Source organism: Bufo bufo, chromosome 6, assembly GCF_905171765.1.
Source record: "Bufo bufo chromosome 6, aBufBuf1.1, whole genome shotgun sequence".
NCBI lineage: Eukaryota > Metazoa > Chordata > Amphibia > Anura > Bufonidae > Bufo > Bufo bufo.
In genome coordinates this window covers 33,410,508-33,431,023 of record NC_053394.1, presented here as the reverse complement: position 1 = coordinate 33,431,023, position 20,516 = coordinate 33,410,508, and the positions used below count along the sequence as shown (strand labels likewise).

The following is a 20,516-nucleotide window of genomic DNA, read 5'->3' as shown; positions in this document are numbered from 1 at the left end:
ATTGACAAAGTTAGACCAGCACCTCCAAACAATATGAAATAAAGTACAAGTGTACGCTACCACGGCTGCGGTGCAAAGGCAAACAAACACTATATGCAGCAGCACACTGCTTCATGTGCAACACGACACATGCAAACACTGGAAACATAGATAGAGATCTGAATTGCATTACTGCTATAGTTACACTTACTATATGAAAATCTGAAGTTTTTTGCACAAAGTTTTTCTCAAAACTGTGTTGGTCCCATCTACCAACGACAAGGTGGCTTCCACAGATGGGACCTACACTAACAGACTTCACTCTCCTGCCCAGGGCTTGTTATCAGAGTATAATATAGCTGGATTCTATATTGTCCTGAATTGTTTAGGCTTGGGCCAAGAAAAAGCAAGTCTCTTAGTGTAGGTTCCATCTGCAGAAGCCACCTCGTCGTTGGTAGATGGGCCCGACACAATGTTGATCAAAAATGTGCGCAAACAGCCTCTAATTTTCATATAGTAGGTATAGCAGTAATGCAATTCAGATTTATCCGTGTTTGCATGCGTCTTTGTGCTCGGAGCAGTGTGCTGCGGCATATAATGCTTGTTTGCTTTTGCATTCTTCCACTGATGTCTGTAAATGATGCGTGCAGAAACGACACATTTAGTGATCTGAACTTGATAATTAGACAGAGACGAGCGGCGTCACACATGCACCTCTTATTTCTGCATGCAGAAGGAATTGCAGATCACTGTTGCAAGATGTTCCTTCTCTATACCACTGATGGACTGACATGTAGCTATGGTATGGTCCACAGGCTGGTCATTGGCCCAACAGCTGACTACTATAAGTCTGACATTGACATTAGGCTAGAGGGTTGTGATTTATGCCGTTTCCTTAAAGGGGTGGCCATTTTTTTATTTTTTGGCAGATGCCCCATCCTGGCCAGACTTTACCTGCACAGCAGTGATCTGCCCCCCCTTGCATCATGTCAATTGGTGATGTGACGCAAGGAAGGCAGTTCACCACGGTGGCCAGTTATTGGCTGCAGCGGTGTCAAAACAGATGCCGACACCGGGGAACCAGAGCAAAGCAGCCGAGGCCTGGGAGCAAAGGAGCTAGGACCCAGCGGCGGAGAGGTCTGGTTAGGAGGGAGGAGATCTGCCCCCCCCCCCCCCAAAAAAAAACTAAAAGGTGGCCAACCCCTTTAAAAATTAAAGCTAATTTGTCACCAGACAATTGGGATATTCAAGGTTTTTCACTTTAATGTTAATTAAACTTAATTTCTATATAAATTACAAAACAAAGCTTCTCACTTCTTCACCATTTTCAAATAATCTGCTTACTGTCAGTGAATGAGACCACTCCAGTTTACATTCAGAAGCAGGAAACCTGCCCACAGGCGGTTGTGCTCTGAGAAGTGGATACAACTGTATTCAGTGTAGACGATGCTCAGCGATACAGTATAAACAATCGGAATCTCTGACTGATACATTGTAGCGAATTACCAGGGAGGTTTGCAGAGGGCTGCTGATATATATAAGTAGACTATATAGGCTAGTATTACCCCCCTGTTCAGATTCCCAGGACGAGATCTGTTAAAGGGGTTTACTTGTCCTTAGGATAGGCCATCAGTACCTGACCGGTGGGGGTCCGACACTGGCGCCGGTACCGCGGCTCCCTCCAAGGTGCTGGTTACTGCACTATTCAATTCAATGACAGCAGCGCTGCAGTAACCGGCTCCATTCACTACACAATGGATGGAGCTGCGCTTCTGATGGCAACCCTGTAGATCAGACATTGATGGCCTATCCTTCAGTATCTGTATCGCCCCTTTAAGCAGCGTGAGGGGGATCCCGACTCCTCGGAAGCGGGTTAAGAACATTGCATTATATGAAAATCTATAGAAATAATCTACAGAGCACGGCTGCCAGCACAAAGAGCCAATATGGCTGACGTGAAATGGCACGCAAGACAAGGCGACGACGACGTGCCTGCCTACATACTGTACCTACAGTGTCAGGACTTACCTGTGGCCCCCATCACTGACTTGAGGACTTTGTAAGAACAGCACCGGGAGCAGAAGCTGTTCCCGCAGTTACTGCAGCTTCTCTGTAAGACATAATAAGACTCTGGTTATAATGGGACAGTCCAGGCCGCAGCAGAACCTCTGCTAGGTAACTTAACTCATTAAGAACTGGCTACATTTTAAAATTAAAGGGGGAATGTATCCCAAAATATTTGTTTCTACTTTTCAACATGGCAAATGCTCCAGCTGTCCTCACTAATTCATGGACCATTCCTTACCATTGGTACACATGATAGGCGATTGGTTGGGGGTCCTACTGTTGGGACCCCCACTGATCATGAGAACAGAAGCCCTGCACCCCATGGAGTGGCCGGTCCTTTCACTTACGTGGAAGTTTCGGAGATCGCTGAGCACTGTACTTGGACATCTCTGGAACACCCACAGAAATGAATGGAGCAGCCACACCCATGCATGACTTCCCGATCCATTTTTTTTTTTTTTTGGGGTGGGGGGGGGGGGGGGGGACTTCACAGGTTATAGGATAGGGACCCTGTTCTTGTGATCAATGGGGGTCTCAGCATTAGGACCCCCACCCATCTAATATTTATTGCCTATCCTGTGGATAGGGGATAACGTTAGATAACCGGAATACCCCTTTAACTGTAAGCTTGCTCACTCTCCAACAGCACACATCCGTGCTCCGAAATCTTGCGCATGAGCAGTGGGATCCCGGGGCCACGCATCTGCAGTACTTTCCCTTTTGTGGGCACCGGCATCATTGATAGCACTGCACATGCTTGATCCCACAGCACTGACCTTTAACCCTTAGAGGACCTTGCAATTTTCCATTTTTGCGTTTTTGTTTTTCACTCCCCACCCTCCCATAGTCCTAACTTTTTTAAATTTTTCCATTCACATAGCCTTATGAGGGCCTATTTTTGCGGGACAAGTTGTTCATCACAATTTACGGTTGCATACAATGTAGTGGGAAGCAGGAAAAAAAACTCCAAATTGGTTGGAATTGGGAAGAAACGCAATACGGAAATAGTTTTTTAGTTTTTTTTTTTAAATTGACCTGTTACCTTCATTCTCCAGGTCAGTACAGTTACAACAGTACCACACTTGTATCATTTTTCTTGCGTTCTAATACAGAATTTTTTTTTTTTAAAGCCTTGAGATTTTTCTTTTATTACCATATTCTAACCCCTATAACTTTTTTGTAGTTATGTGTACGGAGCTGTGTGAGGGCTTATTTTTTGCGGAGCTATTTGTAGTTTTCAGTGAAACCATTTTGAAGTCTGTGTGACATTTTGATCACTTTTTATAAAAAAATATTGGGGAGTTTAAGTGACAAAAGATGGCGAATCAGGCTTTTTTTTCCCGTTACACCATTTGTCGTATGGCATTTATATTGTTATATTTTAATTGTATGGGCATTTTCGCACATGGGGATGCCCATGATGTTTATTTTCTTTATTGATTAAAGGGAACCTGTCACTGGGATTTTGTGTATAGAGCTGAGGACATGGGTTGCTAGATGGCCGCTAGCACATCCGCAATACCCAGTCCCCATAGCTCTGTGTGCTTTTATTGGGTAAAAAAACCGATTTGATACATATGCAAATTAACCTGAGATGAGTCCTGTCCCTGAGATGAGTCAGGGACAGGACTCATCTCATGTTCATTTGCATATTTATGAAATCGGGTTTTTTACACAATAAAAGCACACAGAGCTATGGGGACTGGGTATTGCAGATGTGCTAGCGGCCATCTAGCAACCCATGTCCTCAGCTCTATACACAAAATACCGGTGACAGGTTCCCTTTAAGTATTTTTATTTTAAGGAAAGGGTTTGATTTGAACTTTTTTATTTAAATTTTTGTATTTTTTTACTTTTTAAAAAAAACTTTTTTAAGTCACCCCCTCATTAGACTGCTCATTGTGTTCATTGATGGCTATATAGACATCATTGAACACTCCATTTTCAATATAACAATACAGTGCTGCCACCAAGTGGCCTGTATTGGTATATTCATCTAATAGCCTCTGAAGCCTGCTTGAGGCTTCCAGCTATTAGATCAGTGTAACAGGTTCCTCGATCTCAGCCGGGGAACGCTGTTACAGGCGCAGGAGCGCGCTAGGGTGTTTCATTTTGTAATGGAAAAAAAACTTTTTGGCCAAAGAAAACGCTATGTCTGGCGCAAACCCAACACATCACATCACCCAAATTACACCATCCCCTCAGTGTAACATGATGGTGGCAGCATCATGCTGTGGGGATGTTTTTTAGCAGCCGGGACTGGGAAACTGGTCAGAATTGAGGCAAAGATGGATGGTTCTAAATACAGGGATATTCTTGAGCAAAACCTGCACCACTCTGTGTGTGATTTGAGGCTAGGACGGAGGTTCACCTTCCAGCAGGACAATGACCCCAAACACACGGCTAAAGCAACACTTGACTGGTTTAAAGGGAAACATGTAAATGTGTTGGAATGGCCTAGTCAAAGCCCAGATCTCAATCCAATAGAAAATCTGTGGTCAGACTTAAAGATTGCTGTTCACAAGCGCAAACCATCCAACCTGAAGGAGCTGGAGCAGTATTGCAAGGAGGAATGGGCAAAAATCTCAGTGGTAAGATGTGGCAAGCTCACAGACACTTATCGAAAGTGATTTGGAGCTGTGATTGCCACAACAGGTGGTCTACAAAGTATTGACTTTAGGGGGGTGAATAGTTCTGCACATTGACATTTTCAGTTATTTTGTCCTATTAGTTGTTTGCTTCACAATAAAAAACAAACAAAAAAAAACATCTTCAAAGTTGTGGGCATGTTCTGTAAATGAAATTATGCAAATCCTTAAACAATCCATGTTAATTCCAGGTTGTGAGGCACCAAAATACGAAAATGGTCAGTGGGGGTGAATACTTTTGCAAGGCACTGAATATAGGGCTAATTTCAAGAAGATTGGATAATATTTAGAGGCTGCACACTTTGATCAGTTTTGTAAAAGTAGGCAAAAAATAAGATTTTTCAATGTTAATTACTTTTATTTGGAAAACCAGAAATCACAAACTTAAAATAATATTAAAACTAGACACTAAGATTAATAGGTAGTATGATAGGCAAAACATGTGTTATATAAATCAACTTTGAACGATGCAATCCCTTCTTCTGTTAGCTCGGTGACGACTTTTCTGTGATGCTCGACTTCCCTCAACAAGAATTGTTTTTGTTGTTCGTCCCTGACCGATCCGTTAAACTTTTTTATCAGAGCAATTCCTCTTTCTGCGGTATCATTGACCACCTTAAGAGCGTTCACATGGCTTCTTAGAGAATCACTGCACTATTCTGTCACGTCGTGGATCCCAAACAATTCAAAGAACATCTTTGTTTTATTAGTAACGAAATGGCTTAGGTCTTTTCCTTCAAAAACTAGGTTTTTACCCTCTAATCGTTTCATTTCCTTTTTCTTTGCAGGTTTGGTTTCTAAATTTTTAGTCGTATTTCCCTTAACAGCCTGAGTAATACGTTCGTCCAAAAAAGCCAATCCTACGTTTGTTTCTGACAGATACCAAAGGTGTCTCTTAGCGACTGTGAGAGCACTTTTTTTTTTTACGTCTGCATCTGGGTAAGTGCTCAGAAGCTGTAGATATCCAAATCATTCTTTGGAGCCCATCGACTTACAATTGCCTCGTGCAAAAAGCAAACATATATGAGGCTGACAAAATGTGCAACCCGTTTCATTCCTTTCAATTCTCGTTGAAGAATATTCAACTGTTTAGTGAAGAGGACAATTTTAAGTGCATATATTGCCTTTGCCATCCACCTTGCTTGATGCAGAGGCCCTGGGATCCTGGTTTTTAGACCAACCTCCTAGGTACAGGAGTGAGAGTAGTAATAAAAGTGATCAATGTGTGCAACCCCTAAATATTATCCAATCTTTTTGAAATTTGGCATATATATCTTTTACATCATTGAGACTCGGGGTGTAAGCAAAGTCATATGACATATCACATCTTTGGAAAAATGAAACACCCTAGAGCGCGCGGCTCCCGCTTCCGGACTGCTCTAATGCCATGGTCATATTTGACCACGGCATCTGAGGGGAAAAATGTATGCGATCAGCCTTACGTGCGAGCGGGCGCCATGTTTAAAGATAGGACTTCCGCCGTACGGCGGAGATCCAATGGGTTAATGTCAACTACACCTTGCATGTCGTCTCATAGCGAGGTTCTCAGGGAGTCCAGCAAGTGCCGCATAGTGTGTTCTGAGAGCAGTTGAGATGAGGGCGATACATAGGACTCTTCTCTGGGCTCCGAGTGGCAGGTGATGAGTGTGCCAAGGAGCACGTGGGCGTCTGGTCAGCTGCTAGGCCCGATGCCGGTGGAGTCACCTTGTTGAAAAACGGCACGCTTCCTTAGCTTCCCCATCGTGTGTAGACCTGGTGAGGCACTGGGGTCTACACACTCTGGGGTGGCCGATATGTGCCGAGGTGCGGGTGCTATGAGCGGAGCGAGCAGATCAAGCGGCCGGTGCCATTGCGTGCAGGCCACGCCTTCAGGTTAATGTCAACTATAACTGTGTAATGCTTTATATCCCCTGTGGAGGAGCTGCAGGAAAACAAAAGCAGCGCATTACCCAACAAGAGGGAGTGGGAGCAGCCAAGACTATGAAGGACCATAAAATCCTACCAGGGCAAGGATATGAAGGGTGGCCAACTAGAACCAAGCTGTGCCATTACTGAGATGAACCAGCAGCGGTAGGGGTCTTGATCTTGCGATAGGACCCCCCCCCCCCATCCTCCTACATATATCTCTGTCCAGGGAGTTCAGGATACAGTATAAAAACTGCTGAACAAAAAAAAAATTCTCATAGTAACTTACAGCGATTACAGTGATCTCCTTTATGACTTTTCCTAAACAAAACTCCATTAACCCGTATTACACGTCATGACGTCACAGCATCACCCCACACTATAATGCCGCTCTTGGCTTCAGTTTTGTGTTGCTGATATAAAGGCGCAGCGATGTGGCAGTGATCAATGAACGCAGAACAGTCAGGAGCGGATGGGCTGCCAGACATCAACCATCATCGTATTTTCCGGATAAGTTCAGCGCAGACTGGAGTTAATATAACTTATGTATCCTTAGGCTGCCTTCAGACAGAAGGTCAGAGGACTCTACTGAAGCCGCACACCCCTCATCTCACCCGCTACATCATCCTCAAATCTGTATCCGCGCACCATGATGGATTTACATTTTTACATCAAATACTGTATATTAAGAAACTTATACAAATCAGCAATGCCAGACTGTAAAAGGCTATTGGATTTTATATTAGCCATGGGGGTAGTATTATAGTAGTTATATTGTTGTACATAGGAGGCAGTATTATAGTAGTTATATTGTTGTACATAGGAGCAGTATTATAGTAGTTATAGTCTTGTACATAGGAGGCAGTATTATAGTAGTTATATTCTTGTACATAGTAGCAGTATTATAGTAGTTATATTCTTGTACATAGGAGGCAGTATTATAGTAGTTATATTCTTGTACATAGGAGGCAGTATTATAGTAGTTATATTCTTGTACATAGGAGCAGTATTATAGTAGTTATATTCTTGTACATAGGAGCAGTATTATAGTAGTTATATTCTTGTACATAGGAGCAGTATTATAGTAGTTATATTCTTGTACATAGGAGCAGTATTATAGTAGTTATATTCTTGTACATAGGAGCAGTATTATAGTAGTTATATTCTTGTACATAGGAGCAGTATTATAGTAGTTATATTCTTGTACATAGGAGGCAGTATTATAGTAGTTATATTCTTGTACATAGGAGCAGTATTATAGTAGTTATATTATTGTACATAGGAGCAGTATTATAGTAGTTATATTATTGTACATAGGAGCAGTATTATAGTAGTTATATTCTTGTACATAGGAGCAGTATTATAGTAGTTATATTCTTGTACATAGGAGGCAGTATTATAGTAGTTATATTCTTGTACATAGGAGCAGTATTATAGAAGTTATATTCTTGTACATAGGAGCAGTATTATAGTAGTTATATTCTTGTACATAGGAGGCAGTATTATAGTAGTTATATTCTTGTACATAGGAGGCAGTATTATAGTAGTTATATTCTTGTACATAGGAGGCAGTATTATAGTAGTTATATTCTTGTACATAGGAGCAGTATTATAGTAGTTATATTATTGTACATAGGAGCAGTATTATAGTAGTTATATTGTTGTACATAGGGGCAGTATTATAGTAGTTCTATTCTTGTACATAGGAGCAGTATTATAGTAGTTATATTATTGTACATAGGAGCAGTATTATAGTAGTTCTATTCTTGTACATAGGAGGCAGTATTATATTAGTTATATTCTTGTACATAGGAGGCAGTATTATAGTAGTTATATTCTTGTACATAGGAGCAGGATTATAGTAGTTATATTCTTGTACATAGGAGGCAGTATTATAGTAGTTATATTCTTGTACATAGGAGCAGTATTATAGAAGTTATATTCTTGTACATAGGAGCAGTATTATAGTAGTTATATTCTTGTACATAGGAGCAGTATTATAGTAGTTATATTCTTGTACATAGGAGCAGTATTATAGTAGTAATATTCTTGTACATAGGAGCAGTATTATAGTAGTTATATTCTTGTACATAGGAGCAGGATTATAGTAGTTATATTCTTGTACATAGGAGGCAGTATTATAGTAGTTATATTCTTGTACATAGGAGCAGTATTATAGAAGTTATATTCTTGTACATAGGAGCAGTATTATAGTAGTTATATTCTTGTACATAGGAGCAGTATTATAGTAGTTATATTCTTGTACATAGGAGCAGTATTATAGAAGTTATATTCTTGTACATAGGAGCAGTATTATAGTAGTTATATTCTTGTACATAGGAGGCAGTATTATAGTAGTTATATTCTTGTACATAGGAGGCAGTATTATAGTAGTTATATTCTTGTACATAGGAGGCAGTATTATAGTAGTTATATTCTTGTACATAGGAGGCAGTATTATAGTAGTTATATTCTTGTACATAGGAGCAGTATTATAGTAGTTATATTATTGTACATAGGAGCAGTATTATAGTAGTTATATTGTTGTACATAGGGGCAGTATTATAGTAGTTATATTATTGTACATAGGAGCAGTATTATAGTAGTTATATTATTGTACATAGGAGCAGTATTATAGTAGTTATATTCTTGTACATAGGAGCAGTATTATAGTAGTTATATTCTTGTACATAGGAGCAGTATTATAGTAGTTATATTCTTGTACATAGGAGCAGTATTATAGCAGTTATATTCTTGTACATAGGAGCAGTATTATAGTAGTTATATTCTTGTATATAGGAGCAGTATTATAGTAGTCATATTCTTGTATATAGGAGCAGTATTATAGTAGTAATATTCTTGTATATAGGAGCAGTATTATAGTAGTTATATTCTTGTACATAGGAGGCAGTATTATAGTAGTTATATTCTACATTGAAGGTGCATCTAACCAATATACTATCAATTTATTGGTGAAACAGGAATATTTAATGGTAAAGAAAAAAGTAAGATAAAACCTCAATATTTATGTCACGTACCCTCTTCTTCAGTACTGAAAAGGTTGCACTGCATCCATTACATGTACCTGTAAATGAAAACAAAAACATGTAAGAAAACTTGTAAGACTATAGCAATGGCACAGAAAGTAATGAATGGTGAGAATGACCCTCTGGTTGTCAGCATCGAGACTGCGTCGTCGTCCAGAGCAGTATCTCTGCACATTAACGCATCCTCAGGTATCAGCAGAACAAGTGGGTCCCACACTTAAGATCTCTACTTGCTGCCAACGAATAAGAACATGCCTTGAGGCCTTGTGACAGAAATCCAAGAAGAATTTGCCATTGTACTTGCCATGGATTTAGCCCCATTCGAGTGGAAACTGCAGCAAGACTCGGCAATTAATGACGTTTCAAATCCGCACGTGGAAAAATGTTTGCCGTGGATTCCCATTGGAAACAATGAGGGGCAGAAAACATTTGGTTTTTCGGTGGACTTTGTTGCAGAATATGCAGCCAAATCTGCATAGAAAACTACAAACCCTCATTGGTGAGAGCAGGACAGGTTTCCAGCTTCAGGATATGCACCAGATTGTTACTATTCACTGACAGCAATCTTAAAATGGTGAGGGAGGGCCACATTTACTAAGCAATATCTTCCACTGTGAGGTACAATCGCTCTTATAATGAAACGTCATACAGGCAGCTCTAGGATAAATGGGCAGGTTGCCCTGAGGCTGAACGTCATGGGAGACCCAAGACCGTTCTCCTGGACAGAACTCCATTAGTTGATGGCCCGACGCCGAGCGGCACCAACTCTGCAGCTATATCCCTATCATTAGCCAAGGAATTCAGAGCAGCAAGTGTGAAGACACTTGGCGAGGCATTTAGAGAAACCCCCAGGTAACGAAGCCTGTGTCAGTTATGGAATCCATCGCCTCTCCTGGTATTCCTCACCGCTATGGACAGTTTGACAAGCCCGTGCATTATATGTATGTTGACAACCCAAGACCATGTCCAGAATTGGAGATATTGCGCAGGCCTCCCTGCAGAACAGCAGTCATTTAGGAGATGTCGGTTATATACCGGGGGATGGGAAGGTAACGCACACCGACAATGCAGCCTACATTACGTTCACGCGCAGGGAGAGGAGGTTGATGGAAACCACCGACAGCTCCTGACGCACTTTGGGTAAAACAGACACATTCCTCCAGTGAGGAGCGGATGTGTTATTTCAGGTGGCGGACAATGTTGGGAAGAAAAGTGTTAGAAATGTTATAAAATTGGGTAATATATTAAAGGTAATATTGCCACAAATTATACAGGGGGGCAGGGGTGCACCACCAATGAGGCCAGGCGAGGAGATTCAGGCAGCACCAGGTAGAGGCAAGAGAGAGGGCAGACGAAGGGTCATTAGCCAAAGGAAAGGGGATAGGTTAAGAAATTGGCATTGGGAAGGGGGGCACTGTTTCAGTTTTTGCCTGAGGCAGCAGAAAGGCTAGGTGCACCCCTGACAGGAGGGCAACCGTCCCCATGGGACTTTTGACTTGCAGTTTGTGCATGCTGTGGGGACTCGCTCTGGTAGACAGGATTAGCGGACGCAGTATAGAGGCAACAACAAGTTCTTTGGATCAAACAGTTCAGTGTTTTATTCCCACTTTAGGCAAGTGACAAAACAAGCAGTCATAATCAAACAAAAAGTCACCTTGCGGTGTTGGTGGTAATTCACATCACGCGGCCATTCTTCCTCAAAGAGTCTTTGCTGATAGCAGCATCAACCTGTTTTCACGCCAAACAGGTAGCAAGCCTTCCTCCAGACACAAGGCTCCCAGATCCCAACACAGAGAGCTAGCTTCTGAGCCCAGCTGCCTATTTAAGGACAGCCAGGTGCTGCCAACACCCGGACCGGCATTTAAAATCCGGTCCGGTATTTGACCTCACCTGGCTGTAAATCAGCCCAGCAGCACATTCTGGGAGGAAAATACCTGTTTTCCCAGACCAAACCTCTCACTGTGTCACAATGCGCATACGCAGCAGGAGGAGAATGGAAGATATTGAGGTTTCTGGACCTAAATGCATAATGTTTAGCAGCCCCTTCCACCTACTGTGTGCCATTTGCAATACTGATGACAGAGAAGTTTTGGTTACTGCTACGAGTGCACCCCATTGAGCTATGTATAATGTGAGTATGTCATAAATATCTGTTCAGTGGGGGCCCGTCTCCCGCCACCCTGCCGAACAGTTGTTTGAAGGGGCTGCAGAGTTGGGATGAGCGTTGGAGCCTCTTCACAGTAAACCAAGCACAGCGCCATACATTCTATGGTGGCTATGCTTGGTATTGCAGCTCTACCCCATTCACTTGAATAGGACTGAGCTGCACAAAGGTCATGTGACCGATGAATGAGAGATCATGAGCCGACGAAGGGGTCGCAACGGTTTCCTCTTCAAACAGCTGATTGGCGGTGGTGCCAGGCGACCCTAACGAATCTGATATTGATGAGGACCTCTCCTGAGGATAGGACATGAGTATTTAATTCCTGGGATACTCCTTCAAACATGGGGCTGTCATAGGTCAGTTTGTGAAGTTTTTGATCTCCTAGATCTAAGAGGGTTACTTTCCCTGGACAGCCTAAAAGGGGTTGTGCAGGAATTTACTAATCGATGGCTTATACCCAGGATAGGCCATCGATATCTGTTTGGTGGGGGTTGGGTCCGACACCCCAGCGATTAGCCGTTTTGGGATAGCTCTGGAACTACATGGCGCCATCAATTGTGTAGTGGTCAGAGCTGGATACTGCAGCGCTACTCCCATTGAAGCGAGTACTGTAGTAACCAGCTCCGTCCACTACAAAATGGTAGTTCCGGAGCTATCCCAAAACAGCTGATCGGCGGGTGTGTGGGGTGTTGGACCCATTCCCCGCCGATCAGATCTTGTTGGCCTATCTTGAGATTAAGCCATCAGTAGTAAAATTGTGGACAACGCCTTTAAGTGTTTTACATAATATTACATGAAACTCACAAGAATTGATGCTCTACATTCATGACTATTTGGTCATAAAAGTGACATTTTATAACAGATAATGATTTTTGGGCACTGATAATATCAGTATATGGGAAAGCCAGGTGACCTCAAACATGGCCACCAAAATAATCCCTACAAGGGCTATCACCCAACTTTCCTATGACCTGAGAAAGCCAAGTAAGGACCAGCTCTAGGGCTTCTATCTCCAGGTGGAAGTTTTCCATTCTGTAATCTCGCTCTGGTTTTATAGGTCTGAAAACGAGTGGTACGTTTTAACGTACAGCCTGGATGATAACATTCTTCCAGTGATTGGATTAGGTTTTATAAGATGGAAAATACTCCCTGAACATCTTTTTCCCATTACACCCGGCACAAGCGGGTCGAGGAGGCGACAGCTCCAGCCTGTACACAGCGCCCATACCTGAACTCTCCCACCCCCTCCCCCTCCAGCCATGGTTACATTGTAACACTGATACATCCATAACATTTCATCTTTTACTTTTACATTTATTATTTGGATTTACCGTCCTGCCGCCAAAACAGCATATGAAGTCTCGGGATGGAGACCTGCCGGGGAGGGGGGCATTTTATGGCTTTTTGTATTTGGTTTGAAAAATCGAAAAAGTTATAAAATTTATTTGTGTGCCATTTCACTATGATCCTGACTCCTGGGCGCTGTAAGAGCTGTACGACTAATGGAAAGAGTCACAAATGCCAAAATAACAGTTTCTGTGCCACGGTCCCTCCTGTGACAGATGTTAGAAGATCTGAGAGACTGGCTGCACGTGAGGTTATCTGACAGTCTATCTGTTTTCACTTGTTGCAGTGTTGTTGCTGGTAATGACCACACCTCTTGTCTCAGGTGCAGCTTGTGGTCATTACTGCTCCTCTATTTAGTCTGGACTCACACTTCATACCATGCGGTTGATATTATCTGCCTGGAGTTGGAAGAGCTGGTGTGTGGTCCTCATCAGAGTTCCTGCTCTTCCATTTTCTATTGAAGATAAGTGCACTTCTCTTGGTATTTTGTTGCTTCCATTTGCTCGTTGTTTACTAGGCCTCAGGGAGACGCCGATTCGTTCATCTGGGAAGGAACCAGTGGTCTCAGACCCGGTCACTACTCCGAGGGATTTTCAGGGTTACTAGGGCCTAGGTTTACGGTGTATGAATATTCCCACCTTCAGGGTCTATTCATACCGACAGGAGTCAGGGCTAGGTTTAGGGTTTTCTTAGGTGGTCACCTTTTCCCTTTCCCTAGCCTTGAGGTCTAGTTCCTGGTTATTTTCCTTCTGTTGTCATTCTGGGGTGTTCCTTCCCTCCCCCCACATTGTGACAGTCTGGTTATGTGTCCATTAAGGGAGACCCCAGGGCATTGGAGGTCCCCTAAATGTCATTGTGCAAGGCAAGATATCCAGTGTAAAAGTGCTTTTATGCCGGCCGAGGATTGAGCCCATTACCAAGAACAAACGCTTCTGGTAGGCAATTTAAATGAAAGCCAATCAAATAATTTCTATTGGCCCCGATTATTGTCTCGAGCCGTGTAAGAGGCCCCCATGTCTATAGGAGTTAGAGGAACGGCCAAGCATGACCACAGATAAAGTCTCTGGGAACCCCACCTATCTGACTTCTATGGTATATCCTGTCTATGCCATGTCTAAGATGGAAAAACCCTTTTGATACAGTGCATTATGAGCGGAACTATTCCTCGTCCCCTTTATTATAGAGCCTGATGGGAGGAACTACTGCTGGTTTCCTTTAAAGGGCATCTGTCAGCAGTTTTGTACCTATGACACTGGCTGACCTGTTACATGAGCGCTTGGCAGCTGAAGGCGTCTGTGTTGGCCCCATGTTCACATGTGCCCGCATTGCTGGGAAAAATGAGGTTTTAATATATGCAAATGAGCCTCTAGGAGCAATGGGGGCGTTACCATTAATCTTAGAGGCTCTGCTCTCTCTGCAACTGTTGCCCCCTCTGCACTTTGACAGGACCAGACAGTAAAAACATCATCACACCTGGACCTGTCAAAGTGCAGAGGGCGCGGCAGTTGCAGAGAGAGCAGAGCCTCTAGGTGTAATTGCTCCCAGGGGCTCATTTGCATATATTAAAACATCATTTTTCTCAGCAATGCAGGCACATAGAAACATGGGACCAACACAGATGTCTTCAGCTGCCAAGCGCACATGTAACAGGTCAGCCAGTGTCATAGGTACAAAACTGCTGACAGATGCTCTTTAATGTAAAGCATAATGGGAGGGACTACTATTACTGGTTCTCTTTAATAGGTCTCAGACATTGCCGCTAATGATCCATAGGACGTATTGGGAGCTCCCATAGAAGTGAATGGAGAGCACGTCATGCATGCACGGTGCACTCTCCTTCGCTTTTGGAAGCTCATTCTGGAGATAGGAGCAAGGCCCAGAGGAGGTACCCGCACCTATCTGATATTAATACCATATCCTAGACATATGCCACCAATGTCTGAGATGAGACAACCCCTTTAAATCACGCCACTGGAAACTACAGCTTGTCCCGCAGAAACGAAACCTTCATAAGGCAACGTAAATGGAAAAATAAAAAAAAATAAAAAAAGGTTATGGCTTTTGGATGGCAGAGAGGAAAAAACAAAAATGGAAAATGGCTGCAGTTGGAAGGGGTTAAGTATTATTGATATAAAATCAGGAAAAAAAATTAATGCGTTTTTAGGGGATGTTTATGCGACATGTAAGCCCAGTCTTAGGTTTAGAGGACACCGTCACAAGTACCGTATACCGTCAGCTCTTATGGAGGAGCGGAGGAGAGCGTTTGTCCAGATGTCATCGACGTTATTTGCTTGGTGAAGCCTAAAATGAGCCTAATTTGCGGAGATCACCTGTTTCCCCGGGTGCTGTATTTAGGCAGGTGCGGCTCATTTTCACCTTTGATGGAATACATCACAATTAGACAAACCATTCATTATACCGGCCTAATACAGAGCGGCACTCTATCCAGACATGGGATTATGCAAGACACTGCCCATTCACGTATGAAGACTGTTTATAGGAAACATGCGAGTTCATTTGCAGGTAGTCAGCGGCAGGGTGTATTTTTTTAGGTTTTTTTCAATTTCTCACCGGTACAGGAAACTGTTACAATGTACTGAAAATGAACAACCGTTACAGATAGCATTGAAAAATCCCTTGAATGTTCAGTTCCTATGTGTTTCTACGGTAACAGACTACAAACAAACCCTGTGTAGTCTCATTCTGTAGTCCTACTGCCATACACCAGTCCCCTACTACTTGTTAGCCTAGCAAATGTCCGTTAGGCCTTGTTCACATCTCCGTCAAGCAGATCTTGGAGCCTGCCGGATGTCGCCAGATCGCTGCTGGATCCCCAATGACTGTTATGAGGGTCCGGCGGTGATCCGACATTTATGCCGGGTTTCGGCCACACAAAAATCTATGCATGCAATGTTTTTTTTTTTGTCGGGCCAACAGACGGAATTTGCGCCAGATCAGTCAGCTGGATCTGCTTGACGGAGATGTGAATGAGGCCTTAGCAAGACAGATGGAACGGCGTAGAACTTCAGGATGGGACACATACATCACATAGGCGCTGCAGACACAAAAATAAATAGGAGATTTTTATTTAAGACTATTTGCAAAAATTGTTTAATTATCACTTTACATCGGATTGATAAAGAAATTGGTTGCCCGCGTGGATCTTCCCTTCAAAATGTCCATCCGGTTTTAAGAAACTTCTGAATTGTCATGAAGACTCGTAAGACGCTTTCATCTCTGGGGTCCATGCTCAGAGAATAGGGGATTGTTATCTCATCCTTCAGGGACTCCTGTCGATCCTAAAAGGCAGGTTTACACGTTGCAAAGGACAGCCGATTGTCGGGAAGGAAGCGTTCTCTTCCCGACATTCGGCTGCTTGTTCAGTGGAGGAGATCTCCTCCACAGTAGGAGGACGAGGGGTCGCTATTGCCATCGCTCGTCCTCATAGAGCTGCTCTGTTTCTCCCACGGTCCCGGCCACCAGAAAGGTTGGTCCTTTTTCTTATAGTGTGCAAGCACAAGCACCACTGCTGGATCGCAGGATGGATGCAACTAGGGATGAGCGAATCGACCTTGGATGAGCTCGTTTCCATGGTTATGACCACCCTGTAATCCATCAGTGGTGGTCGTGCTTGCACACTATAAAGAAAAAAAATGCCAGCCTCTCTGGTGGCCGGGACCATGGGAGCTCACGTAAGATGGTGCTTTTTTTCTATAGTGTACAAGCACGACCATGCTGCTGGACTGCAGGGTGGTCGTCACCATGGAAACTTTTTCTGCGTAATAAATGCATAAATAAGGCCTTGCGCACATAGCTATATCACAGCTCTGTTTTGTGAGGTGCCGTAGCATGGGGCCATAGAAGCAACTGTACGGCGCACCTCCGTGTAGTATGCATGAGGCATAACTTTGTTTCTGGGTCCATCTGCAACCTCTACTTTTTCTACAGCTAGGCTATAGTGCATTCAACAAAACTGGAGGCAGACGAGAAGACGACCGGCGCTGCAGAGGAGGCACGACACCGGGACAGTTGAAGTAAGTTTGGAAACTTTATTAATACTAGAAGACAACGCGTTTCGGGGTCGAATTCAACACAGTCGCCGTCAGTCTAAATCTTATGGTACCCCAACATCTAAAGCTTGCTTAGCAGGACATAATAAGCCACACCTAATGAATTCCAGGAACATCCATCAAACCCAAGCCTATTCGAAGCCCGTCTTATGGGCCAATCCAATGATATATGGGATAGCTGGGAGGAAGGCCATGTTATAGGATTTACAGGCACCGGCGAGGAGCATAGCGCCCCTCTGTGACAGCACTGACGTCAGTGACAGAATACTGGTGCCCGTATCAAATGCCAGGCAAGCTTTACATTGGGAACCATAACAGCCCCCTGGTAGGGGCCACACAAAGGCACTGTAAGCTTTTCCGTAATATTCTCTTCAGTCCCTGGATATTTTCCATTGAACGCACAGAGTTATTATTAAAGAATTGTAATCTCGCTTGTCCACAGGCTGAGCGCATCCGGCTGGAGTTCTAGGGCTAGTAATATGCAGTTTTATCTGGCGGCTTCAAAGCCTTCCCTTCCCTCAGCAGACATTCATAATACATGCTACGCCTGCTGTAGAAAGCACAATTCCCTCGGCCATTAATAAAACGCAGTAAAGTTCTGTCACCACCATGTTCTACAGCGCAGTCTGCGGGTCATCAAAGATCAGCCGGCAGCCCCGGGGCAAGGATCAGCGCCGCAGCCTCTCCAGGTATTCACTTTACCACAAAAAAGCACATTTGGATCAGATAATTCTGTTTATTTAAAGAGCAGAGCGTGTCACCTTTACAGCTCTGCTAGACAGACAGCGCCGCGCAGAGCTAAACTGCAGAACACAGGGTGACGGGGAGGTACAGGACGGGTGGCGGGAGAGACGTGTATAACCAGTCATGTAATCATAGCTAGCTAGACCAAGAAACTGACAGAGGGAGAAAGAACAAATAGATAGACCAAGGAACTGACAGGAAGAAAAAGAGAGAGAAAAGAGAGAAAAAGAAAAGAGAATGAAAGAGAGAAAGAAAGAACGAACGAAAGAAACCGAAAAAAAAAAAAGAGAAAAAAAAAAACTGAACGAAAAAAAGATCGAAAGAAAGAATAGATATAGATAGACCAAGAAACTGACAGAGAGAAAGAACAAAAGAATAAATCGATAGATAGACCAAGGAACTGACAAAGAAAAAGAGAGAAAAAAAGAGAAAAAGAAAAGCGAATGAAAGAGAGAAAGAAAGAACAAAAGAAAGAAAAACAACTGAAAAAAAAAGAGAAAGACAGAACGGAAAAAAGACCGAAAGAAAGAATATAGATATAGATAAAGAAACTGACAGAGAGAAAGAACGAAAGAACAAATAAATAAGATAGACCAAGGAACTGACAAAAAGAAAGAGAAAAAAAAGAGAAAAAGAAAAAACAGAACGGAAAAAAAGACTGAAAGACTGAATAGATATAGGTAGATCAAGAAACTGACAGAGAGAAAGAACGAGAGAAAGAAAAAGAGAGAAAAAGAGAGAGAAAAAAAAGAAGAAAAGAAAAGAAAAGAAAGAGGAAAACAGAGAAAGGTAGAGAGAAAGCGATAGAGGGGGAAAAAAAGACAGAAAGACAAAGACAGACAGAAAAGATTGATAAGATAGATAGCTAGACCGACCAAGAAACGGATAGAAAGAACGAGAGAAAGAGGAACTGAAAGAAAAAGAGAAAGAAAAAAAAACATAATGAAAGAAAAAGATAATGAAAGAGACAGAAAGAGAGAAGAAAGAAAGAGAAGAGAGAAAGGCAGAAAGAAAAAAGACGTAAAGAAAGAGAGAGAGAGAGAGAGAGAGAGAGAGAGAGAGAGAAAAAAAAAAAAAAGAGAAAGAAATTTGAGGGGAAAATTGAAGGCAAGAGAGAAATGTATAAAAAGTAAGGAAGGGAAAGGCAGGAAGCCCCCGCCGCCTTCACAGGTCACCACCGTGGGCCACCGCAGACCCCAGAGCTAATTCCACAAACCTGGACTCCTCTTTTGGTTGCCACTTCTAGACCCCTGGACGCTTCTCTAGGTAGATATCTACTGAATCCTCTGCAAATATTCCAGCAGAGTTTCTATGCGCCAAACAGAAGTGGAGTCTAGAATTCTATTCATCCTACACTGAGTTTGAATATAATATAATTCGAAGGGAAACGGTGGACCTTTCCAATTTTTCATTCTCTGTAAAACTGATTGGCGATTTTCAGGGCGTCCCTTTAGTGGTTGGCGTCACACAAGAGGAGAATTCTGGGATATTATATTATACACAAAAAAAGGGAGCAATAAAGCCGTTTCTGTTCGATACGTCTGATGTAATATACCGCCTGTCGAATACAAAGAGGAAAAAATAATAATAACCGAGGTCTCTTAGTATAATGAGAACAGCAAAGGGCATGTCAGCGGAGGATTTATGTCCGCGCTCCCCCCCCCCCACTCCATGCACAGCTCCTTCACATAGAGACCATAAATCCCTCGTTCTTCAGATCCATGCGCTTGCTGCGCCAAACCCTGCGCTCCGGACTTCTTCATGAGATGGTAACACAGATAGTAAAGCAATGGCGGCCATTACGGTAGAATGCATTTATCACACGCATAATAAAGCTGTGATTGCCTCGCTGTGATGCTAACAGAGATAGATGCTTTCTGTAACGAGGTCGGCGGCGCTCTATGAATACCTGACAAGGGAGTTCATCAAAATGTTTTTGGTCCCATCGCAAGAAATGGGCTTTAATGCAACGGCATGGCGGAGGTTTATAGGGCGGCGGAAGCAAACTTTACGACCGCCTGAAAATGTAACCTGGAGCGGAGGCATAAACCTTCCTTATATACAATAAAGCGGATTTATAGAGAAGTATTTTTACTTTGTTTTTATACCTGTTTTATTGACTATAGTTTATAGGCCGCGCTCTGCCCGTCGGATGAGCGCGCGACACCGGCTCGCAGTCCCGCACTGCAGAATAGCAGAAGTTGTGATGACTTTTGTAGGATCCAAGTCAAAGAGAGTCAACATGAAGAATATATATGAAGACTCTCCCAAAGGTTCCTGGAAACAGTCGAGACCTCCCAGACACCAGAAGAAGTTGGCCCAGGTGCTGCAGAGGCCTATTGGCACCAGGTGTCAGCAGGGGCGGATTGGCCATAGACCTTACAGGGAAATTTCCCAGTGGGTCAATGCTCAGGGGGCCGGCTGAGCCCTCCTTATGGCCGGCCAGTGGAAGTTTTTGGGGATGTATTTTATGCTGCTGGCGGCAGTATTTTGTGATGGACTGTGGTATTTGGCTCTGTCGGGGCGGTATCATGTGCCACTATAT

At 43.1% G+C, this 20,516-nt stretch overlaps 1 protein-coding gene across 3 annotated transcripts in view; it reads right to left on the bottom strand.

Moving 5' to 3' along the window:
• The window catches only part of ZFYVE27 (zinc finger FYVE-type containing 27), a 104,521-nt gene that overhangs the window by 2,357 nt on the left and 81,648 nt on the right, over positions 1-20,516 (bottom strand). For 2 of the 3 annotated variants that reach the window (XM_040438884.1, XM_040438883.1), the window contains exons 10-11: positions 9,638-9,684; positions 2,008-2,089 (exon numbers count right to left, since the gene is read on the bottom strand). In XM_040438884.1, coding sequence (XP_040294818.1) covers positions 2,008-2,089; positions 9,638-9,684 — 129 coding nt within the window. Of the gene's footprint in view, positions 1-2,007; positions 2,090-9,637; positions 9,685-16,328; positions 16,457-20,516 lie in introns of those variants that run through there. The other variant, XM_040438885.1, reaches the window with a different exon arrangement.